The following is a 21366-nucleotide window of genomic DNA, read 5'->3' as shown; positions in this document are numbered from 1 at the left end:
TTGAAGCTGTGATTCCACATCCAGTGAAATGTCTGTGTTAATTTAATCAAGGAGATTATCAGCAGAGGATAGCTTCTCTCAAGGGCTCCAGAACATTAATCTCAGAAGGCATAACCAAGCTTCTCATAAGATAAATACTGCAAAAGCAGAGTGAAGAACTACATGCATAAAATGCACCTCCGTAACTCCAACACATGCGGAAACTGTGCCAGACCCTTCAGTGCAGGAGCAGAAGACAGCTGAAACGTATCAGCTAGACATCGTACAAACACTAGCGTTGGTCATGGAAACCAGGAGGGATATTAGCAGGTTTGTTTGACTGCTCTTTTGTAGAATGAGTAGCATATATCTCTCTATGTATTATTAATGCATTTATCCTGATGTGATGCATGGCATCCAGCTGGGAGGCCTGGAAACTCTGTTTAACTGTTGCAGCACATCAGCCTGGGGTCATATCTTACAAAGCCCACCAACAAGAAAAGATATTATAAAGGAAGATAAAAACACGTTTTTATTTCTCTCTTCACACGGTTCCTTTGTGATGAGTCCTGTAATAGCCAGACATTCCTCCTAGCAGCCTTTCTCGGAGTCCCCAGGGGCTTTCTCTGGATCTGGGACTTAGGAACTGAGCAGTGACCTGTGCTTTTGGACAGATTTGTTCATGTGTGTCCCAAAGTGGGTTCAGTGAGCTAGCGAGCATCCCCAACAGCCCTCTGCTCTCATCTGTAAAATGAATTTTGTAGTAAGGCTAGGAGAAAGGGTGTGTGTTCAGTGCAAAACTTCCCCCTGTAAACTCTGTGTGCCTTATAAAAATGGTTAGATGATGGGGTGGGTGTAATCTATGTATGTATCTGTCCATCCATCCATTGATCCATCCATGCAAAATGACATATAACAGGTTTGTGAGTTTTTTCCCATGTTATTTTATTTTCACTGAGTTTTTACATTTTATGTGCTTGTCTCACTTTTTTTGTTGGTTATTTTGGTACGTTTGGGGTGGTTTTTTTTTTTTTTATTGGCTCATTTTTTGATTCTGGATGGAAAATAAAGATTCCAGTCCCTGAATGCCAGAAAGTATCACTGCTCCCCAGATTCAGCGCTCACCACTCAAACCTCTCCATTCCTCCTGTCTCCCCAAAAGCACAGGCTACTGCTGCAGACCTGAAACCTGACTGCCCCTGGTGTGGCCCTTGAGCCAATTCCTCTCTCTCTTTCTCAGCAGGGATAACCAGATCCTCTCCTCTGTCAGCTGATGAATCCACACTGGGACCTTTGGAGACACCTGCTCATCTGCCAGCTCCAGCCCTACTACAGCCAGAGCCAAGCAAACTTCAAAATTAAAACTCACAGAAAACTCATCACAAACAAGGGCAGATGACCTCAGTATCGCTGATGAAGTAACAGAAGGTCAAGCCTTCTACACAAGATAAGTAGGAGTGTTACATTTATTCTCTGCTGGCTGTTTTTCAGTGGTTTTTTTTTTTTCCCCAGGAAATAGCCCTAAGCTTTGCCAGCCAATAGCAAATAGAGCTGAAATTCCAATTTCTGTTTCATCCCAGTATGATATCCTGGGAGTGCAATTGCTTCACAAGCTGTCAGTCCCAACACAGGGATGCTAAATGGAGCTAAAGAGCTCCTTGAAATCTCGATATAAGTTATCCTTCTGGAGCTGAACCAATGAACGCTTTTCGTGTTCACATGCTGACACGCTGTGCACATTTACCCTGACTCACGCACTGGCTTTAATGGCACCTTGACAATAAGTAATCTTGGCTACAAGCGGCATGCGGACAATTATGTGTTCTCCCCATTTCTGTTTCACTCTTATGAACAGTGTTGTGAAAAGCTTGTTGTCCGTTTCGTGATTGCTTCAGGCTGGATGGGGATTTGGACCAAGTGTGGTGGAGAGGGGTCCACCTCACCTCGCCTTGGTGTGGCCGTTCCAGCAGTCCTCCTCGATTGACGGACCGGCCGTCACTCGCTCATCCTTGCAGATTGTGTAGGGTAATGTTGACCAGAACTTTTTAGAGAGCTTTAGCTTTTCTTTAATGTCTGTTACCTGATTAAGAGACAACGAGAGGGAAAACAGGTTAAAAACATCAGCCACGCTAACTATCGTGTTAAATAATAGGTTGTTTAATTCCATAATGGTGATGATGGTGAAGGTTAAAAGGGCTGAAGGTGCTAAAACTCAAATTCCTGTATTTACGAGCAAGGCACTCAGCATTTGGGTTCGAAGAGTGCAAATAATCAAAGTCACCTTTTTCCACAGGCAAGACATTAATAAAAAGCGTGTTACATCTTGCTCTTTCTAGTCTCCATTTGTCTCAGGTTTTCTAAATATACATCTTTCTAAGAATTAATATGCCTCACAGTCTGCTGAATGTAAATTCAGTTAAACAGTGTACATCAGATAAAATGCCTCACCCACCAACTTGGTCATGCCTTAGATAAATATTATGTTTAGACCTACACGCACAGGTTTTAAAAAATTATGCAGTGCTGAGCTGATGTTGAACTGATTTGAGATACAAAGGCTGAATACATTGCAGTACATTTGGATCTCAGTAACAGCGAGAAGTTTGTGTATATACAGAGACTATATCCATCTTTGCTGTTAGGTGTAGATAAGTATCTGTAGTTGGATACAGACTTCATTTTCACGAAATGTTGGGACGGTATCAAAACAGTTTCTTTACGTTATAAACTCCTTGAACAATAATTTAATTTGGCATGGTTCAGACAGCAAGCAGGAACAAACTGAATTTCCAGCATCAACTTAATAAATAAATGGCTAAAATGTTATCAGTTCTTGTTTTGCTTTTGGTTTACTAGAGTGGAAAAATCTACAAGAATAGATAGAAAACACAACAAAGGACAGAGTACAAAGGATGAATGGTGCCACTGTTGTTCTTATGGAAACAGATGCATTTCACATTAAGTTGTAATAGGATTTAAGGGAGCTTGTTGAATAGCTTTCAAAGGAGAACGCCGAGCTTTTTTCTTTAAAAAAACCAAGAAATAAAAGCTCTCCATTCCTCCATTCAGTTTTGAGATTGGCCTTTAGATTGTTGAGGTACAATATTGTATTTGGCTATTTATCTCTTTTATCTTTTGTTCTGAAGACATGATAGCTCTCTGAGCAAATGGCCCACGCTGCTTTGCCGTGCTTAAACTCTGAGGAATGTCACTTTATAAGCCAGGAGATAGAAACAGCCAGGGATGTTATTGCAGAAGCACCGTCTGCATTTTCATCCATAAGAAATAAGTAGGACAGTATTTGGCTGCATGAGCTGTTGACAGTGTTTCTTGCCATGATAGACACCTTATAAATCTCCACACTCCTTGCCAAGCCCTAGTTGCTTTGTTTTCATATGAGATACTAGCAGCATTTGCAAGCCTTTAAAGTCTCACTAGGGGAGCCCTGTCAAGCCAAAAATTAAATTCCAGTGTACAGACTGTGGGCAAGCCTTCAGCAGAAGTGGGGATGGTCTCAGGAAGCCTGCCCTTTCTGATGCCTTTGGTCCATGGGACCATGGGCAGGCAGCAGCCTCGCCTCTTCCACTTCTGCCCACGCTGAGGGTAAAATCCCCAGGGTCTGTACTGGTACAGCTAACCAGCGCAAGCAACTCAGTTCAACTGCCCAGTGTTCACGGAGAGGTGTGTAAACTCCTGTTAAGACCACTGTGCAGTAAATCACAGAGAAATCCTATAGAAAATGTAGGGGGGAGGGTTTATAGGGAGGAGTGTCCATTCATATAAGCTTGAGGAACATGAGAGTCAAAGGAACAGATTTTCTCATTTATTGCTTGTGCCTGGATAACTATTTACACAAGCAATCTGATTGATATCGGTGATGAATAATTAGTTTTCAGAGCAGTAACTTCATTGCTATCTGGAAGTTATTTTAAGCTATTCAAAACTCAGATGTTTAGAGTTATATTCAGATTTCTACCATAATCAAATTACAGCTGGTGTTCAAGGACTGCAGACTTCTGTTTTGAACGACAAGTGAGTCGACACCCCTTGTAAGGGCTGTAATTTAGAGTACAAACCTTGTGTTTTCATAAAAGTCAGCAAAAGAATGGAGAGAGGTTCTCACAGCTCACATGATGCATAGGCTCTCCAGATACTCCCTGAAAATTGAAATGAGGACTCCCATTCCCCAGTCACTTCTGAAGATATTAAATGATGTTTACATACTCCATATGTGTACTGCATTAGACAACAAATCATTACATTTCCTAACAATAAAGATTTTTTTTTGCATTTTAGAAGTGCACCTGGTAAAATAAGATGGTCTTACTTTACCCAGGATTGTTGGTAAATGACAGCTAATTAAATCTCAGACATCCCCCTGAGGTGTCATCCCCATTTTAGAACGTGGAGGGGAGGGAGACATTTACATGACTCACAAAAAGCAGCAATAGCAAAAATGAATACAGCTTAGGGATAGGTTACCATTTGCAGCCCTCTCTAGACGCCTCCTATTCAGGTGCATTTTAACACTTTTTATCCCTTTCAGATATTTCCCTTCACAGCTATCCTCCCCTCCCCATTGCATTATTTCACCATCCAGCTTTAAACAACTTGTGGACTCAGCTTTCAAAGTCTTGCTCTTTGCTGCTGTGGGACTGGACCTCTGTTAATCCTCTCAGCTCTTCGCAGTGGAGTTTACACATCTACCTAAACAGGTCCTTGAACCTCAGCCTGAAACTGGTTTTCGGGAAGCGCAGTGTGGTTTCTGATGGCCTTGAAAGAGGAATTACGAACACCGATGGATTCACCTCCTCTTTCAGGGAGTAGCCTGATGGCCATGTTCACTTCTGCATGATGAACGTTTGGGCAGGCAATGACTTTGGAGTACTTTTAATGTAACTTTAAATGCAGAATAGAATCAGGTGATGTAATGCCTGTCATGACAAGTAAAACTTTTGCCTGTGGGCTTCGGTAGCTTCAGTTCTGGGATCTCCTCAAGCATGACCACAGAAAGTCTCTTATTAGTCCCCATGGTTATGCATGTTCCTCCGTACATCGTTTTGATCACCGCCAGCATTTAAAAAATATGTAGCAGATGTACAGTCCCTTGAAAACAAGATAAAAGCCACTAAGGACTCAGTTAACATTGCTTGCTTGTGATTTACGAAGTCAGACTACTGTATCCCCCTAGTGACCTGTGGCCTTGTAAATGATTCCTTGGTATTTCCAGTCCTTGAATTAAAGATTAACTTTCAAGCTCGGTTAGGCTTCTGTGGAAACATTGAAACACGAGATGTATGCAATGTTGATATTTTACATATTTCCTTTCCACTTTCTCTAGCAGAGATTTATTCGGATTACGACAGCCAGATCTCTTTGGCTGTAGTTAGCCTGACTTTCCCTAGCTATCGTCCTGATGTAGCCCTGATATTATAGTGAACTACTTCTTTTCAGCTACTTTGAAGGTACTAAATTTCTTTTGAATTGCAATACTTTCTCTCTCATAACAAAAAGGATACAGCAAAAGCCATGCAAAGAGTTACATTTTTAATTTACTGGGGGATATGTAGAAATGGATATTAAAATAGCCTGGCCTTCATCTACAATTGCTAACAGAAGAAAGGCGTTACTGTGTAGGTGAGGAAAGTTAAATATTTGCATAATTTCTAAAGAGAAAGTTGTATCCAGAATTATGGAAATGGTATAGTTACATGCCCTACATTGAGAAATACAGTTCATTTCTTATTTCTGCCACTGACTTTTTGTATGACTGAGGCAGTCACGTACGTCATGCAGCTCCTCAGCAGAACTTGGAACAGTGCCCAGGAGCTCCGTTCCAGTCCTACCAGCATGGGCTCAGTTATAAGCAGGTAAATAAAGCTGACCAACGTTTCTGTCTTCTTTACTCACCTTGCACTCCTAAGTCATGAGGTGAGCTAAAAAGCAAGCCCATTATTTTAGCAGGAATCAGACCTTAGCATTCCTTGTTTTCGTTCAGGACATCTGGATAAATCGGAAGACTCACCAGGAGAATACAAAAAAGCACTGAAAATACCATGCAGAACTAAAAGTGAGATGACTACGTTTTACAAGGCATGAAAGATCCAAAAAAGACGCTTGTGAAGTGGGTAGCCAATTGCCCATGGAATCCACTTTGGTTTTATTTCCAATGGAAATGCACTTCTTTGGCAGTGTGATAATGTGCACCCAGAAGCCATGGGGGCCAAAAAGCAAATTTTAAAGGTGAGGGCCTTAAAATAATTTTTAAAAAGTAAATTCGCTTTTTATCTCCTCCTCCCCTGTCAAATCCATCTCATAGTCCTTCCAGCTTTATCATCCCCACCAATATAATTCCTACTCTTGCAGATAGGGAAATATCAGAAGATGCTAAAACAGTGTTCAAAGATGGTGGAACGTGTCCAAAACTGCCCCAGGTTCAATGTGATAAATGAAATAAAAAAATATGGAGTCCTGCTTCTGTTAAGAAGAAATCGTTCTGATTAACCTTCTTTTCTTCTTCCTGATGTTTTTGCATTGCTTTTCTTTGTTTTGTTTTGTTTATTCTGCAATTTGGGAAGATTTTCCTTTTGAAATGCAAGCAGAATATTCACCTTGCCTTTCTGCTGATACCTTCTCCCTGGGAATGCTCAGAAACACCCCGCTGCAAAGTCCCATTGAGTTAAGCCTTTATGCCCTGTAAAAATGTACAAATGCTTCTGGCTGCTCACTGGACGTTGCTTCTCTGGTGTACGAGGGTGCTGCTCTGGATGACGTGCCGTGGGTTGGCACGTGGCGGCGTAGCCACTTGCTTCAAGTGGACGCTTGTGATGAGGCACTGATATTTCAGGGACTTCAGGCCAGGTATGTAAAGTGTATCCTACCAGTGTGTCGCACTAACAGAACAGCTGCAGGCAGCGAGTAGAAAGAGGCCTGGGGTCTTGTCTTAGAGAAAAGACATGAAAGTAGCCATCACAAGCCACGTTCCTATCTGTGTAGTTTCTTTAGTCACATGCTCCTTTGCCCTTTAATTCACAAGCAACATTTAACTAATGCCACTTCTTCATGCTACATTATTTCCAGGTGAAAAACCAGGCAGTTTTCTACTGCCTGCTGCTTGCTTTCCCCTAGACGTGTCTAACATACCCAGCCATGCACCTGGCGTGGTGCACCTATCTATTAAAAATGATGTAGGGCTTGTATAATGACGAGCAGCTTGATAACAGATTTATGGATACGGCGCTTGACCACCCGAGCCACGTGTAGGATCGTGAAGAGCATGCCCTTTGTCACGGGCATGGCCAGGTAGGAAGAACAAAGAGATCACCACGATCTGATTTGTGTTATGCCATACCAGCAGAAAACTGCACCGGACTTTCGTACATCGATCAGCATTTATGTCCATTAGGGATTTAATCTGAAAGCATTCTAAGACTAATGGCCAACAATTTGTTTCAAAGGACTAGGTCAGCAAACACACATTATATACTGTTTCTAACTGGCTGTTATGTTTATGTCTCTGCTACATGTGGGTGTCACAGCTAGGGCAGGAATCGTATGTCAGAAGCAGGTTAGTATAGGACAGCTGGCTATTTTAATTGACACAGTTTTCCTTGTTAACTCGGATCCCTCAGTTTTAGGGGCTGCCCCTCGAGAAAGACATGTCTCCTGTATGTCCTTTGTTATATCTGCCATCTTCATACAGATGCCTCAAAGGCACTAGGCACTTGTGTATAAGCAACTGAACTGAGCTTCCTTTATCTCACCCAGGTGTCTGAATTTAGCTAAAGAGGATCTCTCTCCCTGAGAGGTTTTTTTTAAGGCACCATTTCTCCACTGATTAGATGCTTAGGTGCATATTCGTGCTTAGAACAGCTCACTAGGTGCCCAGCATTTCAATGCCCATTAGGCACCTCAGCGAGGGTGACCTGCTTTGATTCGGAACGATCAAAGCCGAACTTTATTTGCTCTATACGGAGATTACTTTTTTCGTACGTTATACATTTCCACACTAGCCCACAACGCAAACGCCGAGCAGTTGCCGAGCCACCACGGACGATTTTTCAGCCGTCGGCAAAAGCGAAGGGCGCGCGGGGCAGATTCGTCGGGGCTGGAGCATCGCGCCCCGGTGCCCGCGCCGGCTGCCGGGGAGCACCCAGGATCGGGGGGTTCCTGGAGGTGGCAGCCTTGCTCAGCCGCCGCCAGCCCCCCACCGCACGCACACCCGCCGCCGCGGGTCGTTCCACTGAATGTAAAACTGGCAGCCCTGTTATTTTAAACTCGAAAGTGACAGGCTGTTATTTTAATGAGGTCTGCCAGTGCCAAGGTTAACCAAAGCTTTATTTCCCCTACAAAACATTAAGGCTGCGGTTCTAAAAAGGGGGCTGTGAAATTTTACGGTTATTGATACTTTCTCAGCGCAGGCAAGTTCTGAGAATTTCACCCGAGCCTTTTGCGCAAGAAATGCTTTTTGTTTTGCCGCCTCTATTTTTTTTTTTTTTTTAAATTTGACTTTGTGACTTTAAATGGTCCGCAGCTCTGCTGATAACTGCCTGCTCATGATTCATGCTTCTGCACAGAAAAGCAGATGACAGCTCTTCTAATCAAGAACTAACGCTGAATCCCAGTTATAAAGCACAAATGGGCACTTGGGTAATTTGTGCAATAAAACAAATGAGCTAGGCGACTTTCTAAAGTAAGACTTTTCTCACCAGAGTATTTTAAAGTGAAATGAAAGGATTTTTTGCTCTCATTGTCTCTAAGGGCTATCCACGTCTTTGACAAGAAAAAAGTTAAAGCCTTTAATAACAGTAAAGAATGAATATTAACCCTACTGAATTCTTCGACTAACAGATATATAACTTTAGAGAGTTAGGGTGGATTCAGCTCCCATACTAATACTCGTACACTTATGTATCTACATTCACAGTATAGTCCACAGCAACCCAGCTGACTCACTTAAGTTTCTAGCACCATTTGAGATGCCTGCAGCGACCTGGGCAAGTCTCCTATAGGTTGTGAGTTATACATGACTGCCTGGTGTACTGTCTCGGATGACCTAGTTGCATCTTGTTTCATTCAGCTTTGATCTAAAACACACATTTTAAAGCAACGCAGGTTGCCTAGTGCATGTTTTTTAAGGAAAATAATTTACAGGTCTGCATGAATGCTGACACGTGCTTGAAGAAGTCGCCTTGCCATCTGTGCCCTAGCAATGCTTGCGCCACAACATTGCATTTTAGTCGGCTCCAGGGGCAGGTGCTGTTGCCCGTGTAAGGGGCTGGACTGTCACTGCTCGGAGCCGACGGCCCCGTGCTCGAAAGTAATACGAACAAAGCGAGCACGTTTCTTATGGGACTGACATAGAATCATAGAATCATTAAGGTTGGAAAAGACCCTTAAGATCATTGAGTCCAGCCATTAACCTATCACTGCCAAGTCCATCTATACCATGTCCTCGAGCACCACATCTATCCGTTCTTTAAATACCTCCAGGGATGGAGACTCAACACTTCCCTCGGCAGCCTGTTCCAATGCTCGACCACCCTTTTGGTGAAGAAGTTTTTCCTAATATCCAACCTAAACCTCCCCTGACACAGCTTGAGGCTGTTTCCTCTTGTCCTGTTGCTTGTTACTTGGGAGAAGAGACCAACCCCCACCTGGCTACAGCCTCCTTTCAGGTAGTTGTAGAGAGCAATAAGGTCTCCCCTCAGCCTCCTCTTCTCCAGGCTAAACAACCCCAGCTCCCTCAGCTGCTCCTTGTAAGACTTGTGCTCCAGACCCTTCACCAACTTCGTTGCCCTATTTTTGTGTCTTAACGTTCACCTGGAGATCCTACCTCCAGTAGTCTCCACAGATCTGCAGAGAGCTTAGCACTGCCTCACATCATCAGGTGGAGACTTTTTTTTATAAAAACATTGACATTATTGCTTACAGGCAGTAGAGCCTGACACCAAACTCATCCCACATTCAACATTCATTTTAGCTGGGGAGAGAGGAAGGGGAGGAGTCCTTCAAATGGTGCAGCAACCTGGGCTAAACTTCTACTCCTTTTCATGAATGTGCCCATTTACCCCGGCCCTTGCTCTTGGCTTGATTAGCACAACCAGTCTGCCTCCTTAACTAGGTATGTCAGGCCAAATTCACTGCACTTGGCTGCCCAGTTAATAAAAACATTTGTTTTGCAAAATGGAAGCTACTGGAAATGTCAGCACCCTGACATGGAAATCTGTAGGAACTTGAAGCAGCTTTCCTCTTTCCTGTAATACCTGAAAGCAGTGCTAAAATCTGATCTATAAATCTGATTCAAGCAAATCCAAAGCACTTGGAGGAATCAGCTTTTTATTGCAGAGAAGTATAAAAGTAGCACCAGAAATATGCTGGAATCTTAAAGATAAAATGCCAGAGGCTTTTCTGTGGCAAGGCGTAGCTGTTAAGCACTGATTCTTTGTGAACAGTCCTTCATCTCTGCAAGCAAAAATGTTACTGGCTAATGTAAACAACTACTGATAGAGTATTTCAAGCTTGTACAGACTTCCATTTGTCCTGGAAATGTTCATCTGGTACCACTAGTGAAGTGGCTGTTTATTCTCTTAGCACTCAAGGGTTTACGCAGAACTGCATGTGTTATAACAGACAAGTAGTTCAAGCCTCCCAACAGCTGTGAGAAGCATATGATTTCTAAGGGTAGCAAGAGCTGGCATACGTCCTTTCGTAACAGAGCAAGAAGGATAATTGTACTTCATACTTGAAGTAGCCTTACATTTAACTTCATTTCTTCTAGTGGTTACTTCTTGACATAGCTCCATTGCCTTCCAAGCTGAAGCAGCTCTCAGTGGACACTCAATGCCTTGAAATAACTCAAGATTCAGCAATAAGATGATGGCTACCCTGGCAGCAACTTCTGGGCTTCTGACCTTCCCCTCCCTCACCCACGAGTGGCACATCCAGCTCTTTGCCCAGAGTAGATAGAGCTACGGAGAACAGGCTGTGCTAAGGTGGCCGAAAATACAGAAAGCGAAGAAATATGTAAAGCCAGAGTATGCAAATGAGAGTCTTGATGAAGGATCCACCTTGAGGTTTTGAAATTACCATACACTGTCATAAAATACTTGAGATGTCTTCCATACAATATCAAAACCAGTACAGTTTTCCCTGTGGACTTCAGGGATATTTTGGCGTTGTCCATTTTTCAGTGCCCAGCTACCTCTTTTTTGAGGGAGTTTAGATGTAGAAGCACCTGCTCTTCCATGACCGCTGCAAAGTGATTAATTAATTAGTTAATCAGACTATAGCACCTTTCTTGGCCCATTAAACCCTAATTTTAAGATTACTGGAAATCTGTTCCCTCCTTTTCCATGTGCGCTCCTCCGAGCGAAAGGTATACAAATCCCCTTCCCACTACAGGACTCCCTGCACCTTGCCGGGTAACTTTCCGCAGCCTCTGAGCACGTTTTGTGCAGCCAGGGGTGTCAACCCCTGCCGCCCTGAGCCCGGGGGGGATCCCTGAGGAGCCCCTTGGGGGAGCGGGCAGGACCCCAGCCTTTCCACCCCTTTCCGGCTGCAGGTTTTGGGTTTTTTTTTGGGTTTTTTTTTGTTTTTTTTTTGAGAGCTGGCAAAATGCGTTTCTCCACGTGATAACCTGTGATGATGTTCTACCAGAACACCCCAAACTTGCAGCCGCAGCATGCACACTCCTGCTTCCTCCAATATTGTGTTTTCATTTCATCCAGAATTAATGCTTGGTAGGTTTCCCTAGGTTTCCCTCCCCTAGTGCTTCTGGTTGCCAGTCGTTCAGCTTAACTGAAACTAGAGCTTGATTTCAATGGCCTGGATATGTGCATTCTGGATTATTTTAATCCAAATATACAAATATGCATTATTACAAATGGTGAATATATACAGTCGGGAAAGAATTAAAAGTCAGCGTAGAAGCTTTGTGGCATTGCATGTACTGACTGTGGTGATGTGGAGTTCTGTATTTATTTTTTGCCAAATTTTCTTTCCAGACTCTCTGAGGAAGATGCACAATTTCATTTTCAGAGTTGCTTCAGAGATGAGAGAGGATTTGACAAATTGGTGTTATATCATATGCAAATATAATGTGTTAATACATCAAAGTCCAAAACAAAAATCACGAAAGATTTAGAATGAAACCAATATTATTGTCAGAGAAAGAAAGGTTTATCAGAGGACGTTTCTGGCAAGGCAAGTAGGTTCAGCAGGAAAAGCGCCTATCAGGAAAACAATCAGAGTCCAAGAGAGCTTTGTACTGTAAATCTACTTTGTCAATATACTGATGACTTTCATTGCCTTCCTACTGAGGAGAGGGTGGGTTATCCTCCGCTGATGTGGAGTTGCACTCTCTTGTCCTTTCATGATAGGGTTAAGTACTCCAGTTACTGGATCTTAACAGAACAACTGCAGACAGCTTCCTCAGGGCTGCCAGGGACTCAGGCAGATGTCGGCAGGAGACAGAGCGGTTTGGGTATGGGTCCAGCTACCACTAGTGCTTAAGGATCACTCTAAAAGAGGGAGAAAATTTAAGTCCAGTTTGAAGTACAGCAAGGTAATGAGGTGTTCTCATGAGATTTTATCCTAAAGCAGCAAAAATCTAATGAGACTAATTGATTTCCCGTTATCTGCCATGGCTGGGTGGAAAGTCATGAATTTAGATATTCTTGAAAGACTGGTGTTCAATCTAGTCCTGAATCAGGAAATGGACCCCTTCTAGTTTTTAGTTCACTTTGAAGCTAAAAGTGCTAGCACATGTGTATATCTGGACTCTGGAGTCCGAGACTCGTGACTCGGTGAGCAGTATGATTTCAAGATGCACTGCTCGCCTCTGCCATAAATTCAATACACTCTGCCAGACCATTTGTGGAATCTAATCTGGGCAATTTAAAGAGCAAACACCGACGGAGAAATTTTGTATGGGTAAGAACGGACACAGTAGCAAGCCCTTGAGGCATACCGAGTCAATCTGAATGAGAGGGTGTCTGTCCTGAAAAGTTTTCATTCCAAATAGAAAAAGGGAGAGCAGAAAGGAATACCCCTATTTATATATATATATATATATATACACACACATATGAAAACTAATTATATGTGAAGAAAATTACTCAAAATCAAACAGGGAGTCACTGGATAAGCAAAGCATTACCCCTACATCTCTAGCACCTCCTTTATAATGAAAAGTCTGTTTTCCCTCCTTGGGTATTGCTCTAGGTAATAAGCCTCCCCACTCCTCCAAGGACATGTCTAGCTAACAGTCATGACAATATAGCACAGTTCAAGCTACATTTAAATCAAGCAGGTAAACACAGCATGCAGCTAGACTTGGTGTTACTGCTCGAGTATTTATTGTGGCTCTTGGGCAGGCTTTGTAGGTTGCCATCCATCTCCCTGCCACCACAAGCATGCTGCTGGCATCTGGGCACTCTGTGTCACCACATTGCTGAGGGGGACACACCACTTTCTGGATGCTGCCAAGTGAAGAGGCTGAGTCAGGCAGCTGCGTATGTAAAGTCGATTTTGTCTCTTAAGAACGAAGGGCAAGCACCAACCCAGGGCTGGATGGGAAGACAAGCGAGACAGAGCTGGGAAGAACTGGAGGAGGTGAAGCTGTGGCTGCTGCTCCTGATGGTCTGGGAAAGGGGAGGCAGCTCTGGCTGCTGCCCCACATGTGCTGGGCAGTGACAGCAGCGATGTCAAGCCTGCCTTCTGTGACAGGCACAGGCAGCAACAGGCACCGACCATCTCGCTGTGCCTTTAGTGCTAATGCAAGAGGCCCCTGCATCACAGAGGCTATAGGGGGAGGGCAGGCTGCATGGCTCTGCGGTGACAAGGATGCTGTCACTAGGATATGTGGGGCCCGAATAGGATGCGGGAAGAAGGTGCTCTGCATCTTCTGCTGTGGGCTGTGAGGGCAGGGTGGGTGATGAAAGCAAAGCTACAGCACCTGAAGCAATCAAGCTGCAATGGCTAGCTAGGGAGTCACTTCACAAAGAACAGCAAAATATTCTTGTCTCATTCTTCCCTCAGATCCCGGGCAATCCCCTGCCCGCCCTTCACAGCTGTCTGTGAGCACAAACAGGTATAACTGAGCATTGCCTGCCACAGAGCTGCCTATGGCTGGCAGGCAGCATCCTGCTGGCTGCCCCTCTTGATGGAAGCGAGTAGCTGGACAGAAGATCGATGTCTGCTCCTTGCGCACAGGCAGCTTAAAAGCAGCCTAGCCTCTGTGCCAGCACCCTCAGGATGGAGGCAGCTGCGCACTGGTTATTTATTTATCTCTTTTTCAAAGTAGCTTCCCCACCTTAGCCGCCTGCTGCATTTCAGCAAGGATTCATGCAAGGCCACGCCAGGCATTCGGTGGTCACAAGCTGTGCTCTCATGGTCGAGTCTATCGTGAAAATAATGACATTATAAAAGTAACAAGCACTGCAGTTTATTTGCCTCCAGAATCTAGAAGCTTTAGAATTCATGTTTTGGGGGAATTAGTAACAGCCACAAGGGCTGGAAAACTGGATTTGTTTTACCATAATAGTGAAGACCACAGATTTTAAGAAAAGCAGTTTCACAAGAAATGGGGTGAAAAATCTAGAAAATTAGCCGGTTTGTCTATAAAAACTAAACCCAAACTTCTTTACAGGGTAGAAAAACCTCAAAATGGAAAAAATACAGCCTCAAAAAGCACAGTGTCACAAATGAGATAAAGATAATAATAGAAACATTAACATTTTCTGTCTATTTTAGCTATAAAAATGGTGATATTTTCCAGTCAGGAGCTCTTCACCAGCCAGAAGAGATTACCCTCGCTGAGTCAAAGCTACTGCTGATACTGAATGCGTAAAATATAGGCCACTGCCTGAAGTATATTTTCAGGAGTGTCCCATAAGGATCCTGAGCTTCACAAACTCTTTCATTTCTTATCCTCTTAATTGGAGTATTTCAAAAATGTCATTTGAAAAGCCTGGGATTTGGTGACATGGAGTAGAAAAGGACCAGCAGGTACTGGCACAGGGTGGAAGGGTCCTAGCTACCCCCCCATAGGAGCTGATATGAGTATGTGAGGAAAGAGAAAAAACTGCCGTCTCAGAACTACCTGTGAGTGGAAAGGCACAATGCTGACAGGAAAGAAATATGATTTTTGGCAAGGTAGTGGGAAAATGCCCCTTCTAAAATCTTTTCCTCCAAAGGTCTCAGAGCAGTTTGAGAAGTTAAACTATAAGGAAAAATTATGAGGACTCACCTAAAGTGTAAGCTCAGTTAATTGTTTTACCCATCAAATTGTTCAGCAGCAGTGATTATGCTATAATTTATAAATCATTTTTTAGTCAGTGCAAATTTACTTCAGTAATTCCCTGAAAATTTCCTGACAGCAATTTATGCAGGCCAAAGTCATATTCTGTCAAATGTGTCTCAGGCTATCATACTTCATCTGTCCATCAAAGCCAACAGCAGTAGACACAGGGAGTTTTTTGGGGGGAAAAAAAAGGTAAAAAAAAAAAAAAAAAAAGTAGTAGTGGAACAGAAGTCTTTTATAATGAGTGAGATAATGCTTGGGATAAAAAAAAAAGACAAGAATGGTTTTCAGACAGACTGTTCTGCTCCTATCCGCTGCTCCTAAATCTTTGCATACAAGAACAGCAGGTTCCTACAGGCGACCTGTTGTTTGTGGAGGAAAAGGAGTAAATGTATGGTTGCTCTCAAATGTACAAATGCTCAGAGAGGGGTGGCTTGAAAAAATTTAAAAGCCCTGTGGAAAGAAACAGCACCATTTTTTCTTTATTCAATTCCTATGTACAATGGAAGAAAGAACCTGAAGCAAATATGGTGTTCAAGGAAAAAAAAAAGGAAAATTATACTTATTAGCATGCCTTTTATTCTGCACTGTTAACATCTTGCTGTTGTGTAAAAAGATTGCCACAAGGAAGAACAAGAAGCAAGAGAAGTATAGAATCCTAATTGAGATTTCCATCCTAAGCAAACCACCGTGATGATTGCTCATTCATTTGGCATTCCTCCTCTCCCTTAGTCAGCACTCTGACTGGCAATATCACCCTGTGATATTTCTGAGTAACAGCCTGACCTACTGGTCATTTGCCAGCAGAACTAACAGTTGTTGACTACTCTACCCTAAATATCAAGCAAGTAGTCACATTCTCTCTAGTTCACACTTTCAGCCACAAATGGGCACATACGAGGAGGAGGAATGGTCATGCAGCATTGGTGGTACGAATGCAGCAGCTACGGGGAGGGGTGATGAGGTTCAACTTTTTTTGTCACAGCAGTAATAACTTGCCATGAAATACAATGAAAAATTAATTCCTTCTCATTTCACTGGGTTATTTTCTTTTTTTGTTTGTTTTCTATTTTATCCCTCTTCCCTTTCCTTCTTCCTTTGTGCAGAACAGAACCTCCCTCTTCAGCTGTCTCAAGAGTTGGCTCTGTCTCTCCTGCATGGCTGGGGTACGCTGAGGTTGTGGTCCAGCTTGCCAACCATCTCCCAGGGTTATGGTAGCTCCAGCTTTGGTCTGTAAACACTTGCAGGAGAGGCGGCCCCACGGGGTGAGACCTGACAGCCTCCCACGCTCTGTGAGTCTGGAGGATGGTCCCCTGCACCGCGGCTGGGCATGAGAGATGGGCAACAGGAACAGCTTCGACCACCCCTTCCGCTGGCGGGGGCTGCCTCCCACTGTACCCAGCTGCCTGCGTGTGCTCCCCCTGGCCCCAGGGGATGTTAAAGGGGCTGGCTCGATACCTGACTGACAGCGAACAAGGGAGCAGGGCTCGCGCAGTCACACAGAGATGGGACGTGGTTTAAAAGACTCTTCCTTGGCACCTCCAAGAGATGAGCCTGCCAGCGTGAGCACAGCTATGGGGCAGGAGATTTGTTGGGTCAAATCACTGAGTACATATAGGGCTAAGCCAAGTGTGCAGTGTAGACGTGGGCTTTTGTTGGGCTATTCTTTTAGCATATCCCTTTCTCAGGACCAGCAGGTCATTCTGTATATGTACATAGACATATACCCCCCTACACTTTGGTGCTGCATGCCATGGTGTGTCCTGCAACCCCCGGTCATCTAAATCAGGTACTACTGGAGACCTATGATTCCCATCCAGTCTTTATACCCAGATTTCCTTTCTCAGAAACCAGGAGTTACACAGGTTTTGGGTAATGTGTACTTGAGTCTTGACAGTCTGGACTTTGGACTCGAGCCAGAGGAGTTACCCCAGTCTGAACATCCAGAGCAGCTGGAAGCTGTCATCTAGCCTTTGCCAGTCAGGATTAAGTAAAGCAAGTGACTTTTAGATACATCAAGTCAGCATGCAAGAGGTTAAAGCATACTAAAAAAAGTTTCAAGAAACTTTCCCTAGAAACTAATGTTGCCTGTAGTCATAAAGCAGATGTACTTCTTTGGAGCAGCTATAAATCCTATGAGTACCCTAATAAATACACTACACATTCATTGGAACAATGTGCCCCATGGACTTAAACTGCATCTTATCACTTTTTCCTGAAAATAATTATCACACCTATTAGAGGCTATATTTGGGATTTTTAGACTTATACATACATCTGCTTTCCTCTCTCTAGACAGATATTCTGCCATGAAGGATATGTGCATTGGCAGCCTGATTTTCTCCCCAAAGAACAGAAATAACCCTGTGACTATACACTGGGGCACTGGTTACAGTTTAAATCAAGGTGCCCTTGAATATGGATTGAAGATATAGGCACTGAAAATCCTACTTTCAAACTGTTCCAGGAGCAGCACAAACCTTTGTGCACAAAATATGGTTTTTTAAGTTTCTCTTCTCATATCAATCCATTGGAAGATCACCCTATATTCATAAAAAATCAGTGGAACAAGAATTTCAGAGCAATGTAATCTTCATGATATTTCTGTTAGCTAGTTTTCCAGAACACCATAGTTGTCACAGTTGCTACTTTGGAATACTTTCATTGCAAAACAAAGCCAAATGAAACCTCTATAATTTAATTTTTTTAAAAACCTGACAAGTTAGATTCAGTAAGGCTGCCTAGTCTGGATTCAGATTCAAGAGACAGTTTGTAGATGATTTCATTTTTCCTTCAAAATCAGGCAACAGGCAGGTATCACTGATAGGATGTTATTTTTCTCTGAAATTCAAAAGGAATTCAGTAGGTAGAAAGTACCCCAAAAAACCCAGAAAAATAAATGGAACAAACATAGCATAGATTTATGAAAAATCAACAGAGTATTCTCATCAGAAAGAGCAAGAAAATGTTATAATAATGGGGAGGGGGCAAGCAATGCACAGGGACAAGCCCAATAGGCAAACTGAAAATAAAATTCAATTGTAGAAAGAAAGACAAGCCTGATAACTCTAGGAATAGAACTAAAATTTCTTTTTGACAAATGTACAATGGATACATGTATTCCTATACAATGAATAACAAAATTATTTTGTTCAGACTAAGTTTGCAGCATGCTGAAATGACTCCTTCTCAGATTAATTTGTCTCCGAACACCAACAGCTGGTCTTGCTTGAACACGGTGAGCGGTAGCCTGCGTTACAGCTCTGACCAACCTTATTTTCATCACAAACAGAATATTGCCAATACAGTAGCAGGAGCAGATAGCTCTGCTTGTCATCCTTAGGGACAGCAAGCTAACCTACTTACTCTCAGCAGACAGATGATTTCAAAGTGTTTACCTCAGCAAAGAAAAAATACTACTGAAAAAAATAATAATCCATACTTGGGGACTAAAGCATCCTAGAAAATCCAGGAGATATTTCTTCATAACATGTACGAAATACTCACAATGCAGACTGAAGTCCTGCAGACATTTGTGGATGTGATGCCTCACATGCAAAAATAATGATACTGTGAAAGCCACAAATACTCAGGATTGCTGATGGGAGCTTGCGGTACAGTAGTCACAAAATGATCCGTGTGTCCACTTGTAAAAAGAAAAGTTGTTTATGAACAGCAAAGCTATATGAAAGCATGGCTCCTCTACCAGCAGCAATATTCATAAAGTGTAGTTTGAGCTGATATGGAAATACATCATGTATAAATTACCTATGATTTTGAATATTTAAAATTTTAAAAATAACAGCAAATATAAGGAGTATTCCCTGCTCCTCCCACCCTGAGAAGTCAAATGAAAAGTGCTAATGTCTTTCTAACGAACCATTGTTTTGTTTATCTAGAATCCAAATAACACCACACACAGGCTGAGAGTCAGCATAACCCACTTTGTTGCAAGAAACTTAAATCAGAACTGATATTAAATCAATGTCCTGATCATTTTCTTCCCCAGAGCCCTCTCACTCCCCACAACAGGAAAGTCACTGAAACTTAAAGTAGTAGTGCATCGCAGTACTGATTTGGATTAGCTTTATTGTAGCCAGGAGCAGATCTTAACTAGTATTAAGTGCTTAATTCTCATTGACTGTCGTTTTTGGGGGCGTGCACATTATCCACAGACCATCTACTCTCTGCGGGATGTAGGCTACATCAATGAATATACTGATCTCGCACGTCTTAGGCAGGAATGCTACTGAACGTGGTGCTTTGCATGGTGTGCTAAGGGAGCTGGCGTGCAAAGTTCCAGGAAGACGGAGCAGAATTGCTCATCCAAGTCCTTTTGTCCAAGCTGGACACAGTCATTCTTGCACAAAATAATATCAAATTTTCAACCACACTCTACTTTATATTTCTCCTTTATTTGAAAAGTTATAAATGTTAGTATATTTGTAAAGGAATGCATTTTTAAACCTACCATCAATAGTACTAACCACTAGACACTGAAGGTAGATCTACATTGCTAAATAAAAGTGGGAGAAGGCACAAGCATGGGACCTCGAATGGTTCATGGTGCTAAATTGTTAACTTGTTCCCTGGTGCTGCGTTGGACCACTCCCAAGTGCTTTCTCCATCACAATGTCCTGGCATGGCTTGGGAAGAATTCATTTCAGGGACTGCTCCCAGCAGGCAACGCACATGAGACTGTGTATTTGTGATACCCTCTGCCCTGTGCAGCTCTCTAATGCCATCCTGGCAGGCTTTGCCTTCTCTTGCACAACCACACACCTGCGTGCCATGTTCAAGGGTGTATGACACATATGCTCAGTTTCATACTACCACACTGATGGACTGCAACACAGCTCTCACATTATTTCAGATTGTTTGAACTGGAAACACACACACACACACACACACACACACACACACAAAAACAGTATTTTCTAAGACTACAGCAACACAGCGTGAGACCCACAGGAGATCCAAGACCAAGTGGTGTGGTCTCTGGATGCAGGCAGTTTGCTTCTGTGGAAACTAGTCCTCAGCAAGGTGAAGAAGGCACAGCTTACATTGCATAGCCTCAAGATGCCAGTATCATATCCTAGCTCTCTTCCTATTTACTGATATCAATGTACCCTTACAGGCCAGGTTGCTATTTCCACTACCTGTGGAAACTCCTTTGCCTAACTTGATGGACGTGGTCTAGTTGCCCAAATGTAGGCTGCCATTGATGTTGGAGATGCCCTGGAGAACCCTGCCTGGCTTTTAGCTGTCATTTCCGAAGGGTGTGTGCTTGCTATCATGCTGAAGCACCGCTGTGACACGTATCTTGTGTCACATGTGCTAGCCCCATGCAGATGCCTCACATAATCTACATCATTTCAAATGGCAGTAGGTACCATCTCGGCAAATGCATTGAGCTCTGACAGCTAAAAAATTAGGTGCATACTAAATGCTAGAACATCCCCTTGTAGTTCAAAGAAGAATTGAACCTACATATCTCATGCTTATCTGACATCATTGATGAACATCATCTAGGAAGCGCTTCTTTTCCAGTAACTCAGAAGAGATGGTCTACAGGCTGGATAGAGACTACAGATGGGCACATTTAGGTGAGCTGTATCCCCGGGCAGCCATGGAGTTCACAGAGAGTTGGAAATTGTAAATGGTACAAAAATCATGCTTACTTAAGGCAAAATTGGATGAAAATTTAATGGCTGGTATATTTTAAATTTTATATTTTAAATTGAAAGGGCTAGTGGTAGGAAAAGAGAGTATCTGTGAACTGAATGCATTTATTATTTTTGTTTGTGCTTTGGGGGTTCACATTTAGACCAGAACTAGTTCTAAGCTGTGACTTTATCCTCTGAACACCTACAGAATCTGCCTTGTGACTCTCACCCAAGATCTCACAAAATGAACAGAAATTTTCCCATTGACTTCACTGGACTTGATATTAGGCTCTAGATTTTCTTTTCTATATACAGTTTGATTTGTGAACATTATTCCCAGGTTTGTTTTAAGAGGGTATCCAAGTTAGTCTGTTATGTCCACACTTACGCTATTTGGAGGAATAAGCAGATGCTTCC

General features: G+C 42.9%; 1 protein-coding gene across 1 annotated transcript in view; it reads right to left on the bottom strand.

The window, feature by feature from the left end:
• GPC6 (glypican 6) overlaps positions 1 to 21366 on the bottom strand; it is a gene marked incomplete at both ends in the record, with an annotated part of 769154 nt that overhangs the window by 7890 nt on the left and 739898 nt on the right. The window contains one exon of the mRNA XM_082304914.1: positions 1923 to 2059. Coding sequence (XP_082161040.1) covers positions 1923 to 2059 — 137 coding nt within the window. The remainder of the gene's footprint in view (positions 1 to 1922; positions 2060 to 21366) is intronic.

Source organism: Platalea leucorodia (genome assembly GCF_965183815.1).
Source record: "Platalea leucorodia genome assembly, chromosome: 2".
Taxonomy (NCBI): domain Eukaryota; kingdom Metazoa; phylum Chordata; class Aves; order Pelecaniformes; family Threskiornithidae; genus Platalea; species Platalea leucorodia.
Note: the sequence above shows the minus strand (reverse complement) of the source record. Positions and strands in the feature narration are given on the sequence as shown.